The following is a 20,876-nucleotide window of genomic DNA, read 5'->3' on the forward strand; positions in this document are numbered from 1 at the left end:
GCTAGTGAAATCTGTTATAAACTGGTAGTAAACTCGATCTAATTGCCTTTGCGATTATACCGATAGCTGGAATTGTGTTGGTTTTTACATTATTATGGTGAAATGTGTTTTTCCCTTCACTGATATAAAAAACATAAAAGCAGCAAAGTTGAATTTTGTTCATCTTTCGCTCTCATTCTCCGCCGTCGCACCGTATAACGATAACATATGAAAAACGACCTTGAAGATAGTGGGCGGCAGCGTTGCCAAACGAAAAAAATCAAGAACCGCGTAACTCCGAGTTCGCGTAAGTCGGGGTATTACTGTATTGTATATACAGGGTATCTATAAATTATTCACCTGATTATGAAGCCCAATTTTATTGTAATAGGTATCTTAAAATGGTTTCCTGCAGATATCAAAGCAACTCAATGATTTTTTTCTTGTGCTGTTTGCAGCCTTGATCCCAGCAAGAATTGCAGTTGTACAGAATTAAAATACAGTGCAGGAGAAAGCAGTGTGTGTTGTGGTTGTAGGATACCAAATCTCCAGTGACTGTAAAGAGATGATTTCAATTGGAATTCCATAAAAGTCTACCTATGGAACAATCAATGAGGCGATTGTTGAAACAGTTTCAAGAGACTGGCAATCTGCTGCACTAGAAAGGAGCAGGTAGGCCTAGTGTATCTGCAGATAAAGTTTCATAAATTCAAAAACTGTTTACCCAAAGTCCTATAAAATCTGCAAATACTGTGAGCAGCATTGCAAAGGATGGTTTGCAAGGGATTGAAACTTTATGCTTACAAAGTGCAGATCATTCAGGAAATTAAGCCTCGTCACAAACCCGCAATGAGAGGATTTTGCCGTTCACATTCTCAATCACGTAGACGAAGATGAGCACTTTTTGGAAAATGTCGATTTCACTGAGGAAGTGTCATTCCACCTGTCTATTAAAGTTAAAAGACGCAATTTCATTCCAAGTGTTCACATATGGGGATCTGAAAGTCCCCACTCAGTTTGTGAACATGAGCGAGGTAAATGTGTGGCACGCATGCTGTCTCCATCCTTCAGCCAGGTGATTGGGCCATTTTTCTTCCACAAAAACACTGTGAACTCTGAAAATTACCTAGATATGCTCGATTTGTATGCTGCACACCAGCTGGAAGATATGCAGCCACATAAGGCACCACCACACTGAGCTTGCATATGTGCAATTTCCTCAATAAAAAAATTCATAATCAATGGATCAACCAAGATGCTCCCATTCCATGGCCTCCTCGTCCACCAGATATCATTCCTATAGATTTCTTTGTATGGGGCTGCATAAAGTACAAAGTGTTTGCAAAAACAACATCACAGAATTAAAAGACTGGACTGAACAGGATGGACTGGATTCCAAGCAGTAACTTCCATTTCTTCAAAATAAAATACTTCAAAACACTTGGAATGAAATCAGCTGCCATCTTGACATTCTATGTGCTACCAAAGGTGCCCATGCAAAGGTTCACTGAAGTGTGGTTGTATGATGAGAAATTCTTTGAGTTGCTTTATTAAGTGCAGCAACCTATAACAATAAAATTTTAATCAAACTTCATAATCAGGTGAATAATTTATAGACACCTTATTTATTTTAAATTTATATTTATATATTACTTTTTTGGCTGTATACATTAATCTGTCATCAAACTAATAAATAATGATCAAGAATTGACATTGCATATTAACAGATGAATTACATAATTTTATCATTATTCATTATTATTATTATTACTTGAACTGTATTGATCCCTGATCTCCATTCATCTAAGAGAAGTTTTAGCAAAAAAAGGTTTTAGAGAGGCTTTAGTGAAATGTACACCTGAAAACATGAATCCAGTATGTTACAAATCAATATGTATAGATAAGAAATAATGAAAGCTAAAACTAGAATGTTATTTTACAATTTAGCCTTTTGAAAAAAGTTCAACAAAAAAGCACTATTCTATAAAACATTTAGGATTTTTGCTTCATTTGCTTACAACAATCTGTATACAGGGTGTTTCAATTAAAATGCACTGGGGTCTATCTCACTTATTTTTGGGTTTAGGCTATTTGTCGTCTGGACCTTTTTTTTTAATAATATTTTGGGCTGAAATTTTTAAATTTTATTAATTTTAAAATTTACAATTTCAAATTTTAAATTTTGCCTAATCAACTACGTTTTTCTCACTGGGAAAGTTTTTCTCCATCATTGATTTAGTCTAAAAACTTCATGTACTTCTGATATGAATGTAAACAGATTTTATTTTAAGAATAAACAAACAAATACGACATTTGTATGTGATGGTCCCCTCTTTGATAGGTGGTCGAACAGCTAGCTGTACAAGGAGAGTTATGGATTGCATTTTCTCTTGCAAATATTGAAAAGAGAAAATAACATTTGTAAGAATTATTTTTAAAAAAAAGGGACGGAAAACAGCAACTTCCTGAAAGAAGTGTAAGGAAAAAAATCAAATTTGTAATAGTAAACTCATTATCAGGAAATAAAAAAAACAACAGATAAATGAAGCAGGAATGAATATTTGGTGCTTAAATTTTGAGATTTTGGCTTTTTGTTATCAAAGATCAGTTATATGTATGTGAGCTCTGTAATCAGCTTTATGAAAGCAAAATCTCTTCCCCTTAACCCTAGCAGTAGTTATATCTTTAAGTACCATATCAGTATATTATGATCACTGCCACGTAGTGGTTACTTTATCCACTGATAACACTAATCTGCATTTTGAAAAAAATTCACTGATGCTTTCTCAGAAAAAGGTGTTTCTGGATCATTTTCTAATGCTGGCTTCAAAAATGGCTTCTGTTTTTCTATCACATCAGGTTTCTCAAAAATCACACAAGAAAATTTGAATTTTCACAAATTCTTATTAATTTTGGCAGAATTTGTGCACTGAAATTATAACAACATGCTACTTTTACCAGACTTTTATATTTAAATACATGCTGAAAACACTATTAAAAAGGACAGTGTGGTGAAAAGTCCACTAAACACTCACTTCTCATTTTGAAAACTGATCTATGATGGGTCAAATTTTTTTTTTTTTTTTTTTTTTTGCTTGTAGATCCTTCAACTTTACAGTCCCTCTTCAGCATCCAGCAACAGTCAGCCATCATTTTGACATTCCATTTCCTCTGGTACCTCATCTCCATGTCTTTAATGGTCTGGTGAAACCTCTCACCCTGTTCTTCTGCTGATACTTCCTAGATTTTCAGGGAAGTAGTCAACATGGGAGTGTAAAAAATGTACCTTGACACTCACGTTGCAGTCAACCTTCTTGAAGTTTGTCAATATATTTTCAACCATATTTTTGTAGTCTGGATCCTTGTTGTTCCCTAAGAAGTTCTCAACAGACCTGAAGCTAATTCATGCCTGCTTTTCTTTTTATTCGTAGTGTCCTCAAAATCTTGGCCCCTCATCAGTGTGTGAATTTGAGGTCCAACAAAAATACCTTATTTTAGCCTTTCTTGGGTGATCAATGGGAATTTAGTACAAAGATAGTTGAAGTAGGGACATTCCTGAGGTAAAGCTTTCACAAACTGTTTCATCAAACCCAATTTGATGTGCAAGAGTGGAAAGAGGGCAGTTCAGTCTACCAGTGGTTTCTGAACTATGTTCTTTTCAGGCAAGAAACTACCCCCCCACCTCCTCTTTGGCCAGTGCTTACACCTTCCCCACTGTCCGTTTAACAAAAAAGCAAGGTATTTTTGTGTAGCCAGATTGCTGTGCAAGTAACATGCCTATCACTTTAAAGTCTTTATGACAGCACAGGCTAACCAACAATGTTCTTCATACTTAATATTTGTCAACTTCAAGTTTTCATATGTTTCTTTCAAATGCACTGAGTGCACTACTGGAATTGACCCATATTTATTTCCATTGTGGGGCAACACACGTTTGAGACTCCTTTGATGAGTCAATAAAAAGTTCATTCCTAAATAGTTCATTAAGTCATTTATATTACTGCAAAAAACCATATAATCGTCTGCAGAAAAGTAGGGAACTAGTTCTCATTCTCTATGTCTCTACCAGAAAAATGAGAAAAATGTACCACATGTTAGAAGATTTTTTGCTTAAGTCTAGAACCAAGGAGTTCTGAAAATTCCTTCGGTAAATTTAAATCTCTTACCAGATCATTGAGTTCAGGCTGTGAAAACAGTTGAGGGCTGGACTCAGTCTCCAAACATGTAAACCTCAGTTTCATCTTCAGAAGCTTCACTTTCGGCATTCTCTACTGCTACATTCTCCAATATAAGTGGAGGGGGCCGACCGGGCTAGCCGAGTAGGTAAAGTACCTGCCCGGCAACCCAAAGGTCGCGGGTTCGATTCCCGCCTCGGGCTTGGATCAAAGTACTGCAAAAACCTTGGGAGGTGCAATATGGCCACAGAAGCCGATGCGCCAACAACTACCAAATCAAAAAAAAAAAAATAAAAAAATAAGTGGAGGGTATGTAATCAGCAGGTTATCTCCATGTTGGACTGGTCTAATGGCAGATGAAACATAAGGATACACAATGCTCTTCTTACTCTTTGCATTTTATCCTTCAAAATTAACTAAACAAAAGTAACAGTCATCACAGTGGTTTGTAGGCTCCCGCCAAATCATAGGAATTGCAAATGGCATAGCCTTTTTTTTTTTTACCATATTTCTACAATCTCAATGCTTCCACACAGGTTCTGCAAACTTTATGTGGAGCTCATTGTTTATCTTGTTCACAGAGTTTCACTCCAAAATAAGTCTAATTCACATTTTTTTACAAATTCTGATGTCTTAGTCCTCTTTACTTGAGGACTACATAACTTCGACAAATATAACAAAATGAGTTTGGATTGACAAACACGTGCGTGAAGACATTTTACTCATGTTACAGTATAAGTTTGACACAATCTCAAAATCTGGCTAAATGCATGGAGTTCTCAAGGTCAAGAAACAAATGACTCTAGGAAGTGTTCCAACATGTGAAGATTTAATTTACAAATTCCCAACATTTACTCCTAACTTAAATATGTTCAATAATACTAATGATTTTTTTTTCTATCATGTGAAAAATCAGTACATGATAGAAAAAAAGCTAATAACATTTCTGAAATTACTGTAAAAAAACAAGTTAAAAAGCAGCTATTAGTTTACAAACTTCTCTAACATGCTGCTGTAGAACACAGTCATTCAATAAATCCAGAAAATTTCTGCTGCTGTGTGAGTGGCCAGTATCTACAAGTCCACAATCCACAAGTTCCAATCAATATCTGGAAAGTTAAAATTCCCCATTATAAAACAATGATTTTCTGGTCCACTCTACCTGTCTGTGTAATTGTCCATTATACTCACAATCATTTGGTGTAGCAAATCGACTCATTTTTGTTATCCCAGTGCTTATGTCACACCAAACTGACTCAGCATTGCACTGGCCACCCACACTATCTGGATGCACTGCCTTAGATTCTATGTGCTGCTTAACCAAGAGTATTAATCCTCCTGCCCCCAGGAGGGGACAGGAGGATTAATGTCCTCCTGTCCTGCCTATACAAATTGAACTCACCATACTCAAATTACACATCACTTATGTCATGGTGGTACCATGTTTCCAATATCCCTACTGCATCCACCTTTGTTAACTTAACCAGTACTTCAATTCATCAAATTTGTTTACTGTATTCCTAGTGTACAAGCAAGTATACGTGCACTTGTTTTTGCTTTTAGTAACCCTAACACAAACCATGTATTTACATGTCTCATAATGACCCCCCCCAGGAGGCCTTGCTTTCTGGGGGGTCATTATGGGACATGCAGTGCAAGATTCACTTTCAGCAACTGCTGTTAATCGGTTGGTCTGTGTATTCTTACAGGCTGGCACTTTCGACCCAACTAACTGTCTCAATAGCAGCAAATATTCTTGCACCTCTTCTCTTTAAGTTTATCCCATTCCTGTTTTTACAAGGAGAGGATAAACTCAAAAACAGTCTCTCCTGTTAACAAGCACAAGCCATGCCAAGAAATATTTTTCCCAATGAACCTTGCACAGGCTCTCCATGGCGAAATTGATGGATAAGGCAATTGAGTTCTATAAGAAACTATATATTTGATATACCAGTACTTCAATATCAAATTTTTTTACTATACTTTTAACGTTAGTGTACAAGCAAGTATATGTATACCTGTTTTTACTCTTAGTATCCCTAACATAATCCATATATTTGTTTGTCACGTCAGGACCCCTCCCATCGACCCTGCCTTGATAGCATCAGCGATCAGCATCTCCTTAAAGAAAGTCTCTCCTGTTAACAGGTATGGACCATGCCAACGAGAAAAATTCTATCCCATGAGACTTGTATGACTCACAACTCTTTCATCATGTACTTTTTTTTTTAGATAACAGCATTAGCATTATACAGCATCAGCCAAAAAAAAAAAAAAAAAAAACCACTCCCATTTTACCTATTCATCCTCTCCAATAGTTTATCTAGTTCTTCCTTGAATTTATTTAAGTTATCAACTTCCACAACAACAACAACAGATGGAAGTTTGTTCCAGCAATCAACTGCCCGCTGACTAAAAGACAGACTTCTGCACATCTATTCTGCAACCATTCTTCCTCAAGTTATTCTTCAAATAAAAAAGTAAAATAAAATAAAATAATATAAAAGAATAAAAATTAATAATAATATAAAAATAAATAATAATTAAAAAAATTAAAAACACCTTCCTCAAAAAAAAAAGTAATTCATCAGATCATGTATTCTTTATATCATTTATAATGTGCCCCTAAAAGATGATAACTGTTCTACATCACTAGCAAACACACCTGTTCCTGTTCTACCTATTTATTCTTTTCCTGCTTTCCCATTTTATCGAATATTCATATAAAATTGAAAATTCCTGTCTTGCATACTTTATATTGACTAAAGGGCTGATTTCAGCTTCTAGTTTGAGTCCAATTATTAAAAAATATCCTAAACTACATTATGCTAATTTTGAAATGAATAAATAAGCAAATAACCAAATTAAGAAGGAAAAAAAATCAAAATCATATTAAAATATTAATTTGAAATGTGAATAATACTAATGAAAATATACAGAATATGTTATCAAGTGAATTTTATTGTGTATAAGGTATTATATTAAGTAATTTAAACTCCCACACAATGATGACATGATTACTATACATCTACATATATGATTAGTGAAGTGATTCTGCTTCCTTTCATAATCATCTCCAACCTCCTTTCTGTATTGTGTGGTAATCTAATTCTAATATGGACCACATGTTTTGGCTCTATGATGTGTTTGTTTGCAGGCGAAATTGCATGTTGTTACTGGCAGAAAATCCTCTTCCTCTGTGTGAAAGGCTACCTACATCCTCAACCTCAGTTGAACAGGTTGTAATTAGAAGATGTACTAATTAACTAGTTAACTGCATATTTGGATATGACTTAGATGAAAAGTTTAATATAGTAGGTTTTTATTTATTTATTTTATTATTATTTTTTTGCAGGTCTTATCATAAAAGAAAGGGCCAAAATGACAGCTGCTCATTCTTGCTGTTTGGTTCCAAAAATTGTTGTCAATATTGGTGGCTGCTATGGAGATGAAAACTTTACTATGGTATGCAATTTGAACAGTTAAAACCATTCAATCATAAAATATTAAGTCTTTATCTTCATTTTCAACTTTGTCTCCATGGCATGATTGAAATGACCTTGTCTACTAGGCAGAAACAGTTTGATGTGAATCTTGTTAATGGCCAATGATGTAAACACATTGCAAATTTTTGCAATGTGTTTACATCATTGCCAAACTAAATCTCAAGCAGAGGTAGTTAAGTCTCCTCCCCCAACTTGGAAACTGCAGGCTTTACTCGTACAGAAACAGGCTTTTAGAATGTGCCATTTACAAAATGCCCATAAGACATTTCATTATATTATATACATGGTATAGATGTATATAAAATGCATTGTGGCTGAAAAAAAACTGTTTATACTAATCCAAATAGCCCGACACAGTTTCAGATGAAAAAGTTTATATTAAAGAAGGATATATAGAGTCCTTGTAAATAGTAATAATTTTGAATATATTATATTCATGCAAAACACACTTTTATTATATTCTTTTCACATTTATTATATTCTAGTGAAATATTTATACACCTCTTCAACTCCAAAATCTGTATAATCTGCTATATTTAAGTATCGTTAGTAGATTCTGTCTTCAGATCAAGAAATGAGGTCTAAACAGAGTCAGACTGGCCATAAGACTTACTGGGGGAAACCCCGGTGGGCCAGAGGCCGATAGAGGCCAGTGTGATTTCAGTATTACACTCTGACTTCTGATACATTCTGTTTGTTTTTCGCAGTGAGAATTTTTGACCCAGTCCACCTCTGGGTCTAAATTCATTCTTTGCGGGGATTACTCTTTTTCTGTACTCAGTGCCTTCCTTCTTTAATTTTACTTATAATTCTGCATATATCCATCTAGACATGAGTGCAGTTATACTTCAGTCACAGCATGAGTTTGTTAAGGGGAGATCTTGTCTGACCAATTTGATTGGATACCATGATGCAACTACAATGGAACTGGATGCAAAAAATAATTTTCATATCATATACAGCAGGCCCCCGTTATAACGCGGTTCGCTTTACGCTGATTCGCTATAACGCTGTTCTTATATTATAATCCGTATCTGACTATAACGCTGTCACAGATCACTATAACGCTCTTTTACAGATTACATTTTTGACATATTTAACGAAATCGTTTCATTTGATGGAGTCGATAGCTTGAAAATGAATAGCAAAACAGCATTAAAACGTTTCCCACGCCGACTTGACCAATTTTCCCACGCTCAGTGAAATTTTCTCGCACACTAATTTAATTGCAGTACAGTCACTTGTTACGTAGTTCCGAGATCAACATTTTAAAAAATGATCAAGTATATTGCTTGTAATATTTGCGTTATATGCACTTATCCAAAGTCTAGTCATCACTCAGTACAGTATTAGACATCGTGCGTAACGGACAGTTTACTTGAACATTGTATCGTAACCAACGCAGTTACATTTTCGAAGAGCTAATAATGACCGACAGGAATGAAAATGCAACAACGCGCAGTACGAAGACTATAAATGTAAGAAAAAGACTGAATTTGAAAATTAAATTAGACGCTTTGAAGCGAATCGATTCCAGTCAACGACAAGTGGATGTGTGCCATAATTTAGGACTCGCAAATTTAACTGTAAGAACAATTATAAAAAAATAATAATTAATTTTATCAGCGGGAAAGATAGCTGTTCCACTGCAAGCAACTAGGGCTAGGCCGGCTATTAGGATTGAAATGGAAAGACTAATTTTATTGAAGATAATATTCCAATGCAGAATTCAGTTAAGTTAAATATTAAAAAAAAAAAAAAAGAGAGAGAGAGAGAAAGAGATTAGCCAATATGATGATCTGAAGAAAACTCGCCTAAAAAAAAAAAAAAAATGTGGAACCATTTAAAACTGGTAGAATAGATTTAAAATCCCGGGAGAAGCCGCTAGTGCAGATTAAGGAGCCAAAACTTTCAAAAAAGAACTTGTTAAAATTATTGAAGAGGGGTATTGTGTGTTATACTTCTCAACAAGTTTATAACATAGATGAAGCAGGACTTTTGTGGAAACGAATGCCTAAAAGAAGTTTCATATTGAAAGAACAAAAAACATGCCAAGTTTTAAAGCGGCGAAGGATCGGTTGACTTTATTGTTGGGTGGTAACGCTGCGGGCCATTTAAAATTAATACCCCTTTTAGTTTATTTGGAAGAGGGCCAAAGTTCAACTCAAAATCCACACATTTTTCATGATTAAATTCATCCATTAAATTAAATCATCATTATTTTAATTGGAATTTTAAGTTTATTTTTGATACGCAAGTAGTTACCACATAATTATACGTATGTAATGCAGAATATTTTATATGTGCAAATATTTGAATATTAAATATATTGACCAACATTTGTGCATCTTTTTGTTACCGTTTATTATTGATTAGGAAATATCCTATGGCACCGACCGCAGCTCACAAATACATATGTTACCTTATGGGAAAGCGGCGCTCGCTTAGCGCGGATTCACTTAGCGCTCTGTTTTTCCGGAACGAATGATCAGCGTTAAGCGGGGGTCACCTGTACTTGGATTTCATGTAAGCTCTTGATAGTGTTTGCACATAAAATAAGAGTGGAGTAGTGTGGCATTAAGGAAAATTACTGCTATGGATAAAGATATGGTTGAGTGGGAGAAGACAAAGAGTGTGCCAAGCCCATACTCACCAGATGTGAGCCTCTGGGTAAGTAAGTCTGCAGATCTCCTACTCTTAATCTCATTAGTGCCAATATGTGCAACAATATCACCGTTTCTGTCCTTAAAAGATGATATCTACTCTATGTCATCAACTGTCACCCCCATGGCAGACATTCCCTGGTCATATTCCATCTATCCTTTTTGCACAATATATTTCCCATTTCTCTGATAACAGATTCACCAACAATAACTAGCTCCCGTGGGACCAGCACATTCGGCCCTGAAGATTGCCACTGTGTTGCCTGATGCACAAGGGTGAACTCTGGTGTTGAGTTAGGCAGCTGAGAGCTTTATGGGTCCCCCATTTTAATTCCTTTGTAGGACATCTACCCCTCTTCAAACTCTCATAGAAGCCCATCAGAACACTGAGTTTGCATGTAATTTCTTAACACTGTCTGTACCTAGCACACAAAGACATCCTCCTTAGCTAGATCATGTCCTGTTCCAAAAAGGTTCACAAACATTTCACAAGTTGCACATTGTTTTAGGCTTTGATTCATTAGAGAATCCTCCCGAGCCGCAGCACTCCTGCTACTTTGTGTCCATTGCTTTGCTGCTCTAGTCTGGGTCATGATTTCCATTTAAACACAATTTAATTGATTAACAATGAAAATTAATAAGATTAATATATTTAATTAATTTACAATATTACAGTAAGCTAATGCAGTGATACATATTACTCTATCTAGTTTTACATTATACCTTACTCTGTGTTTTCATTATAGCAAATATTCATTGCATATATTGAAAAAAGATATTAATTTTTGAAATGCATTAAAAAATATTTATTAAGTGAACATTCATAAAATGAGGAGTGAGTATATATGCAGTATGTTTATAAATTACATCGACAAAATTATAGGGTTATCATTATTATTAAGAAATGTTTCTTTTCAGATTTGCTGCCCTCTCTTTTTGTTTGAAAAGTGATGAAGGAAAATATTTCTAATAGGTGTACTCTGTGGTACAAAGAAGAGTAAAAATAATTAGTTCTCTTTGATGCAGATTTTTAGTCTTTTCACTGTGTTTAGCAGTCACAGAAGCTACTCAAAGTTATAGTTCAAACTTGACAACACAACCTGCATTTAGTTGACATTGACTAGCACATATTTTGAGAAATCTCAGGATGTTCATGAATGTAGGTATGAAGTCTTCCTTACATTCCACAGGTTTTCATACACGACTCATTAATTTTTCCTATAAAAAGAAATCCAGCAGATACAGGTCAACATACCTTGCTGGTGATGGCACAAGACCACCATTTCTAATTTTTACTTTGTGTATTATGGCTTAAGATGCCGATTCATCATAAAAAATCAAATAATCAAACCATTTCCAATCTGTTTTTCCAGTTGCATTTAATAATCCATTTCAACAGAAGACACTAGCACATTGCAATATCTTCTGTTGCAGTTTAGTCAGCACAGTTCACCACTGTTTAAGGTTTTGGTTTGATTCTCATCAATGAATAAAGTGATTTTTGTTACAAAGCTGTAATTGATTAAGTGGAGGGAGTTGGATTTTTCCCTGTGAGTTATTCTGAGTTTTTCAGCCCCCTCCCCCACAATAATGATTTTAACACAAATTCTTCCTTTAAATAAGGCATGAAAGTTATTTGATCTTTACATTAAAATACATTTTGTATTATTTATTAATATACAGGGTAATCGAAAAAGGTGTCCGTGATTTTCCTTTTAATTATCTTCGGAAATATTTGATCGATTGCTGCTACAATCAGAGCAATCGATCAAATATTTCTGAAGATAATTAAAAGGGAAATCATGAACACCTTTTTCGATGACCCTGTATATATATATTTATATGAGTAATATGGAAAGGAAGTTAATAAATTGTAATAAGTTGTAACTAATACTTATGGGCCAATGCAGTTGCTAGAGCAATTATGCATTACGACCATAATGTGTATAAAATATTTTGTATAATATTGAAGATAATAATATAGAAGGTAATTCAAGCAGACAATACCAAGCTGGATTTAAAGAAATGCAAGGGATATAAATATAAAAAAAAATTTTTAAAAAATAGATATATATATATATATATATATATAGAATATCAATAGAAAAAGTAAATCAATCCAATAATAAGAATACCATCAAGGACTTAAGAAAACGCAAAAAAAAAAAAAAAAAAAAAAAAAATTATTATTATTATTATCGCTTTTTACCGACAATCTAGATAACTTCAACTGGGGCCAACCACCCAGAATGAAGGCAAAAAACGACAAGAAGTTCTCTGTTTCTGTGATGATCAATATATGCTAAGTAATTTAAATCTAAACCAAATATAAACCAGTATAGGCCGAACATAAATCGAATATAAATAAATCGAATGAAGATAATTAATTAAGAAAAATTTTGAAATATTAGAATCAAAGGTAAGAAATATAAGTAAAATATAAATGTAAGCATATATTAATCATCGTTGACCCGACAGAGAACGTAATTTAAGGATTAAAACAAGATTAAATATATAATACATACTACATTTGACCGTATCTAGGACATAATGTAATAGTCGTCAAAATAATATGTGGTGCCCCCTATGTGATGGATACGGTAAAAATAAATAATTAAATTAAATTAACGCAAAGAGAAACATGCAGATAGTAAGAAGAAAAACTAAAGGAGTAGGAAAAATAGAACCTGAACTCCACAAAGGCGAAAAATAGTGGTATAGATAAGAAATAGTTTCTCCTACGTCCTCGGATTGCCCTAATAATTTCGGAGAAATAAAAATAAAGAGTGTAGGACAGCTTAAAGGCATTACAAGATATAAGTTGTGGCTCGGGTATGCCCGGGAAGCTTAAAGGCATTACAAGATATAAGTTGTGGCTCGGGTATGCCCGGGAAGTATTGCTTAGGTTAAGTATACACTACCTATGATTGCTTTTTCTATTATATTTCTATTATATTTCTTTTTTCTTTTTTCTTAACTGCATTGATTGATCTTTCTTAATTTTACCTTCATGGATTTATGATTGCGCATCTTGATTTTATTTTATATTTTATATTAACTTTGCTTTTATTTTATTTTATATTAACTTTGCGCTTATTATGTCACTCAAATATAATAATAATAATATACTACATCGGCAGAGTAGGATAAAAGTGACCGAGGATACTATTGTTGCCCTGGATAGTAATCCTAACCATGTTAATACATTTACACATACGCAAATATCACACACTTTACAGAGCAGTTTAGCATATAATGCTTCTGGCACTAATATCCGATCTCTTAAATTTCAACCTTGTAATAACAAATTATGTCTTACTTGCCCCTATATGCATCCAAATCATGCTACAATGAATACGAATTCACATATATTCTGTAAAATGAATAATGTTATATATATGATCACTTGTCGTACATGCAATGTTAAATATATTGGTCAAACTAGCAATAAACTAAATATCAGAATGAACCTTCATCGTTCCGATATTAAAACTTATAATAACAAATCCAGTAAGAAAACAGGTAATCTGGAACATGATATTGAATTCAGACATTTCCAAAAACATACTTTTGGTAATATTTTCATTTCAATACTTAACGTAATTAACAACGCAAATGAAAGATTATTGCAAGAAGAAATTAGCATGTTACAATATAAAACACTATATCCATACGGTCTAAATAATAAATTTAATCAAAAATATATGACGAATAATTTAAAAGATATTTGTGTTTATAATATGTTTCAAATTGCCAAACTTCGTAAAGATAATCGCAATAGGAAATATAGTAAATCCAACACGTATAAAAGCAACCGAGAACATCTAGGAGACTTTATAGATTTATTCAAAATGTGGGATACGGATCCTATAAATATTAGCAAAATTCACAACACACTTTTCAGTATTAAACTTAGTGTACTCAAAGCACTATATAGAAAAACCAATGATTACGTCTTTGCATCCTCCCACCTTATGCACATTATATTGGATATTTTTAAATTCAGAATTAATATTTTGAATGTTAGCAAGCAGCCTGAAAACTCTGTCCTCATCTTATACTTTCAAAATAAAATGATGGATGATTTAGATATACATAAAACTATTAATTTACGTAATGACTTGCTGCCTATTAATAACTTACATATTAATATCAGATTTAGATATTCTAAACCATTTGGTCTTAAAGCGTGTAACTATAAAACAATAGCTACAAACCTTCACAATATTAACATCGGACAGGATACATGTGTTTGTCACAAACCTTCATTTCATAGATACGTGGATCCTAACCATAATCACATTATAACCGGCAATTTAGATATAATCCCATATCCCGAACTTAGAGATATTTTATCACTGGGTTTTAAATTTCGACCTAATCCACCTATTAATAAATCTAATTTTAAAAAATTGTTATATCTAGATTTACTAAAATACTGCATAAGATCAGCATACAAACATAATATACCGGTTGAAGCTTATCACATGTGGTTATTTACAATGCTTAATATCATATCTAATAAATATAATCAATTGAAATTCGTACAGGATAATCTATATAATACCAAATTAATAAATAGGCAGCTCAAAGATATACATGAACATTTTATAATAACTCCCGTTGACAAAGCTGCTTGCAATTATGCAATCATATGTAAATCATATTATATAGATATTATAAAAAATGAACTACAGTCTAGCCGTACATATAAACAGATAACATCTTCTTCTAATATAATAATCAAAAAATTAATTGCATTGCATAAAAAATTAAAGTTAAAGTATAATAACCTAAAATATCCATTTATATATTGCATACCCAAATTTCACAAAACACCAATTGCTTTTAGATTCATAACATCATGTAGAGATAGTTATGCGAAATTTCCCGGAAAAACGTTAGAAAAGTTACTTAAAAGTATATTAAATAACTTAAATAAAACTATTATAATAAATAATAACTTACCTATTATAAATGCTCTAAAAAATAATAATATTCATCAAATACAAACTTTTGACTTTAACAGTCTATTTACGAGCATTAACCTTAATAACTTAGAAGTCGTCCTCCAGAAACTATATTTAGAAAATAAAAATGCTATAAAGGTTGATTTAACCTATTGGAATTCTCTAATAAAATTGTGCATCTTTAATAACTATGTATATGACGGAACATCGTTATATTTGCAAGTCACTGGCACCCCTATGGGAAGTCCAGCATCAAGCATAATCGCAAACCTTTATCTGTATTATACAGAAAGAGAATTTCAAGATAACCTACTTATATACAGATACGTAGATGATATATGTGTTTTTAATTGTCCACATTTTGTCCAGGATTACAGTGGATTATATCCAGGGGAGCTTGTGTTGGAAAAAACTAATAGTTCCGATACTATAGCAAATTACTTGGATCTTCATATAGAAATATTACATAATAATAAAATAGACGTAAACGTATATAATAAAAGAGATGCATTTAATTTTAACGTAGTCAGCCTTACAAACTGGAAATCAAATGTATCAAAATCAGTGCATGCTAATATAATTTTATCGCAATGTTTAAGGATTGCTTATATCTGCAATAGTAATAAAAATTGTTCAGCGGGCTTAACAGCGTTGTACGGCAGGTTGATCAATAATAATTTCCCTATCGCTTACCTGAAATATCACTTCAGGAAAGCAATTAGCATAATTAATTTCAAAAATTTGTTTTCTGAACCTATCGTTTCAATATAATTTTCAATAAAATCGTTATATTTAGTGCCATGTATATATGTAAATAGGATACACTTTGCATTCTTGGTGTCTTACGGCGTAGAAAACTTGTACCCACCGGCTTGCAAATTACAGTGTATCATTTTTTTTTTTTTTTTTTTTTTTTTTAATACATATAGTTAAATTCTTTTAATTTACTTAAATTCACGCTGAGATAACATGCAAATTCAGCTCAGGGTCCTACTATAGGAACGGGTTTGCGATCCCGGGCATACCCGAGCCACAACTTATATCTTGTAATGCCTTTAAGCTGTCCTACACTCTTTATTTTTATTTCTCCGAAGTTATTAGGGCAATCCGAGGACGTAGGAGAAACTATTTCTTATCTATACCACTATTTTTCGCCTTTGTGGAGTTCAGGTTCTATTTTTCCTACTCCTTTAGTTTTTCTTCTTACTATCTGCATGTTTCTCTTTGCGTTAATTTAATTTAATTATTTATTTTTACCGTATCCATCACATAGGGGGCACCACATATTATTTTGACGACTATTACATTATGTCCTAGATACGGTCAAATGTAGTATGTATTATATATTTAATCTTGTTTTAATCCTTAAATTACGTTCTCTGTCGGGTCAACGATGATTAATATATGCTTACATTTATATTTTACTTATATTTCTTACCTTTGATTCTAATATTTCAAAATTTTTCTTAATTAATTATCTTCATTCGATTTATTTATATTCGATTTATGTTCGGCCTATACTGGTTTATATTTGGTTTAGATTTAAATTACTTAGCATATATTGATCATCACAGAAACAGAGAACTTCTTGTCGTTTTTTGCCTTCATTCTGGATGGTTGGCCCCAGTTGAAGTTATCTAGATTGTCGGTAAAAAGCGATAATAATAATAATAATTTTTTTTTTTTTTTTTTTTTTTTTGCGTTTTCTTAAGTCCTTGATGGTATTCTTATTATTGGATTGATTTACTTTTTCTATTGATATTCTGTAGACATTGTGGGTGTATTGCATGATTGCTTGCAACTGCATTAACCCATAAATATTAGTTATTGTCTTTTAACTTTCTTGCTTTGCTTTATTTCTTGCTTTCCTTTTATCACTAATATAACTATTAATATATATATATATATATATATACATAAAACTTATCGTTTGTCTACCCAGAATCTAGATGACTTCAACTGGGGCCAACCACCCAGACTGAAGGCAAAAAATGACAAGGAGTTCTCTGTTTCTGTAATGATCAATTTCTGCTAAGATATATAAAAATTCAGAGATTAAGTAATTTGAATCTAAACCAATTAAAGGTAGTTAAAATTTTTAAAGTTTTTTAGAATCAAAAGAAAGAAAGATATTATAAATGTAAGCATATATTGAACCGTTGACCCAACAGAGAACATAATTTAATAATTAAAATAATTAAAAATTAAAATTTTTGCCTTCGGTCTGGGTGGTTGGCCCCAGTTGAAGTCATCTAGATTGTGGGTAGAAAACGATGTTTTATGTGTATATATATATATATATATATATATATATATATAATATTAAGGATAATATAAAGAACCATTAGAATAAGCAAATCAATCCAATAATAATACCATCAGGGACCTAAGAAAACGCAAAAAAAAAAAAAAAAAAAAATTATTATCACTTTTTACCGACAATCTAGATGACTTCAACTGGGGCCAACCACCCAGAATGAAGGCAAAAAACGACAAGAGGTTCTCTGTTTCTGTGATGATCAATATATGCTAAGTAATTTAAATCTAAACCAAATATAAACCAGTATAGGCCGAATGTAAATCGAAAGATGATAATAAAAGTTAAGAAAATTTAGAAATATTAGAATCAAAGGTAAGAAATGTAAGCATATATTAATCCTCGTTGACCCGACAGAGAACGTAATTTAATGATTAAAATAAGATTAAATATATAATACATACTACATATTGACCGTATCTAGGACATAATGTAATAGTCGTCAAAATAATATGTGGTGCCCCCTATGTGATGGATACGGTAAAAATAAATAATTAAATTAACGCATAGAGAAACATGCAGATAGTAAGAAGAAAAACTAAAGGAGTAGGAATAATAGAACCTGAACTCCACAAAGGCGAAAAATAGTAGTATAGATAAGAAATAGGAGAAACTATTTCTTATCTATACTACTATTTTTCGCCTTTGTGGAGTTCAGGTTCTATTATTCCTACTCCTTTAGTTTTTCTTCTTACTATCTGCATGTTTCTCTATGCGTTAATTTAATTATTTATTTTTACCGTATCCATCACATAGGGGGCACCACATATTATTTTGACGACTATTACATTATGTCCTAGATACGGTCAATATGTAGTATGTATTATATATTTAATCTTATTTTAATCATTAAATTACGTTCTCTGTCGGGTCAACGAGGATTAATATATGCTTACATTTCTTACCTTTGATTCTAATATTTCTAAATTTTCTTAACTTTTATTATCATCTTTCGATTTATTTATATTCGATTTACATTCGGCCTATACTGGTTTATATTTGGTTTAGATTTAAATTACTTAGCATATATTGATCATCACAGAAACAGAGAACCTCTTGTCATTTTTTGCCTTCATTCTGGGTGGTTGGCCCCAGTTGAAGTCATCTAGATTGTCGGTAAAAAGCGATAATAATTTTTTTTTTTTTTTTTTTTTTTGCGTTTTCTTAGGTCCCTGATGGTATTATTATTGGATTGATTTGCTTATTCTAATGGTTCTTTATATTACCCTTAATATTATAGACATTATGGGTGTATTGCATGATTGCTTGCAACTGCATTGACTCATAAATATTATTTACATATTAGTTACAGTTATTGTCATTTTAACTTTCTTTCTTTACTTTTTTATCAATAATTATAAATATATATATATATATATATTATTTTTATTTTTTTATATTTATATCCCTTGCATTTCTTTAAATCCAGCTTGGTATTGTCTGCTTGAATTACCATCTATATTATTACCTTCAATATTATACAAAATATTTTATATATATATGGCGCCTCCGTAGCCAGGTGGGAAGGAGCAGCAGTGCGTAGCACACGCTTCTTGATTAGACCGGGGTTCGAACCCGTGACCACCAAATACGGAGGATGTGGAAAGGTCAGGAAATGACCACTGCATATCCCCGGAGCAATATGGCCTTAGTTGCTAATGCTCCTAAAAACCAAATAACAACAACATATATATATTTTTTTTTTTTTTTTCATTTCAGTGTGGCTGGTCATTTTCCCCAAACTTCCTATTTTCTTGGCCATTTGCAAAGACGGATATCTTTTCTAGCCCATGCTCTGAGGTAAATATAAAAGTGTAATAATAAAAAGAAATTTCATGTATTTAAATTTCCACCTTTTTTTATCTTCATGTTTTTTAAACTAATCCATGAATTAAAATTACACCAAATCAAGGAATTATTATACTATGGAAAATTTCTTGAGGCATCATGTGGGATGCCATTATTCAAAGTGCATGAAGCTCTCAACATGAATATTTAAAATGTCTTACACTATAAAATGGCGAAAAATTTATTCTTATTATCCTTAACAGATACCAGCGTTTACAAATTCCTCTGATTACATACATAACAGAAGTTTATTCAAATCCAAAAAGATTTACTATATTCTGAAATTCAAGTAATCTTTGAATTTTAATTATTATTATAAACAACAGAAGCATTTCACAAAAACCTTAAAACAGAGCACACTGTTCTTTATTAAAGCTTTGCACTGTTTTTATATGATTACAATCATATAAAAACATTTAATATGATTACAATCATATATTAAATTGTAATCATTCTATTAAAAATTTCATAAAATGATAACAACATAAAATATGAAAAATTCATAGGACTTAAATCTATAGGATGCATTATGTGGACAATCCTTAAATTTTGTATATAGAAACAGTTGATGATCCTGCACAGGTAGCTAACAAACTAAATGAATATTTTGCATCGACATTCACACATGATTAGTTATTCAGCGAGGGGAATGCCAGAGGGGTATTCAATTCTGGCAGTAAGCTAGAGAATCTTGTAATGACTGAGAGTAAAGTGGAGGAGAAATTGTTGAAGATAAACACAAGAAAGGCACTTGGGGTGGATGGGATCTATCCAGTTATATTAAAGGAGGCAGCAAAGGAAGTAAGCAAACCCTTAAGCCATAATTATGAGAGCTTCCTTGGACTCAGGAGAGGTACCCACAGACTGGAGATATGCAAATGTGACTAATTCACAAAGGAGGATCAAAGGCTGACACAAGTAATTATAAACCTGTGAGTTTAACTTCTGTTCCTGGAAAATTAATGGAGGCACTGGTTAAAGAAGCACTGCAGGATCATCTAGACAAGACTTCAATTATAGCTCGGACACAGCATGGTTTTGTTAAGGGGAAGTCTTGCCTGACCAATTTGATTGGATACTATGATGCAGTCACAAAAGAACTGGATGCAGGGAATAACTTTGATATTATATACTTGGATCTTAGTAAGGCTTTTGTTATTGTTGCACATGGAAGACTGCTGCACAAATTGGAGCAGTGTGGTATTGGAGGCAAATTGCTGCTATGGATAAAGGGATGGTTGAAGGGGAGAATACAGAGAGTGGTAATCAATGGACACTGCTCATAGTGGACTGATTATTAGTGGAGTCCCTCAGGGTTCAGTGTTGGGTCCATTATTGTTTTCTGTATTTATAAATGATATTGATGATGGTATATCAAGCTTAATGTCTAAGTTTGCAGACGATACGAAGGTTGGCAG

General features: G+C 32.7%; 1 protein-coding gene across 1 annotated transcript in view; it reads left to right on the top strand.

Annotated features, from left to right (window-relative positions):
• The window catches only part of LOC150078038 (methylcrotonoyl-CoA carboxylase beta chain, mitochondrial-like), a 184,729-nt gene extending 165,301 nt beyond the window's left edge, over nt 1-19,428 (top strand). The window contains exons 10-11 of the mRNA XM_090384438.1: nt 7,510-7,619; nt 19,330-19,428. Of these exons, the coding sequence (XP_090240564.1) occupies nt 7,510-7,619; nt 19,330-19,428 (209 nt within the window). The remainder of the gene's footprint in view (nt 1-7,509; nt 7,620-19,329) is intronic.
• Nucleotides 19,429-20,876: the final 1,448 nt, after the last annotated feature.

This window comes from Mastigoproctus giganteus, chromosome 11 (genome assembly GCF_048544385.1).
Source record: "Mastigoproctus giganteus isolate SK-2022 chromosome 11, ASM4854438v1, whole genome shotgun sequence".
NCBI classification, from domain to species: Eukaryota; Metazoa; Arthropoda; class Arachnida; order Uropygi; family Thelyphonidae; genus Mastigoproctus; species Mastigoproctus giganteus.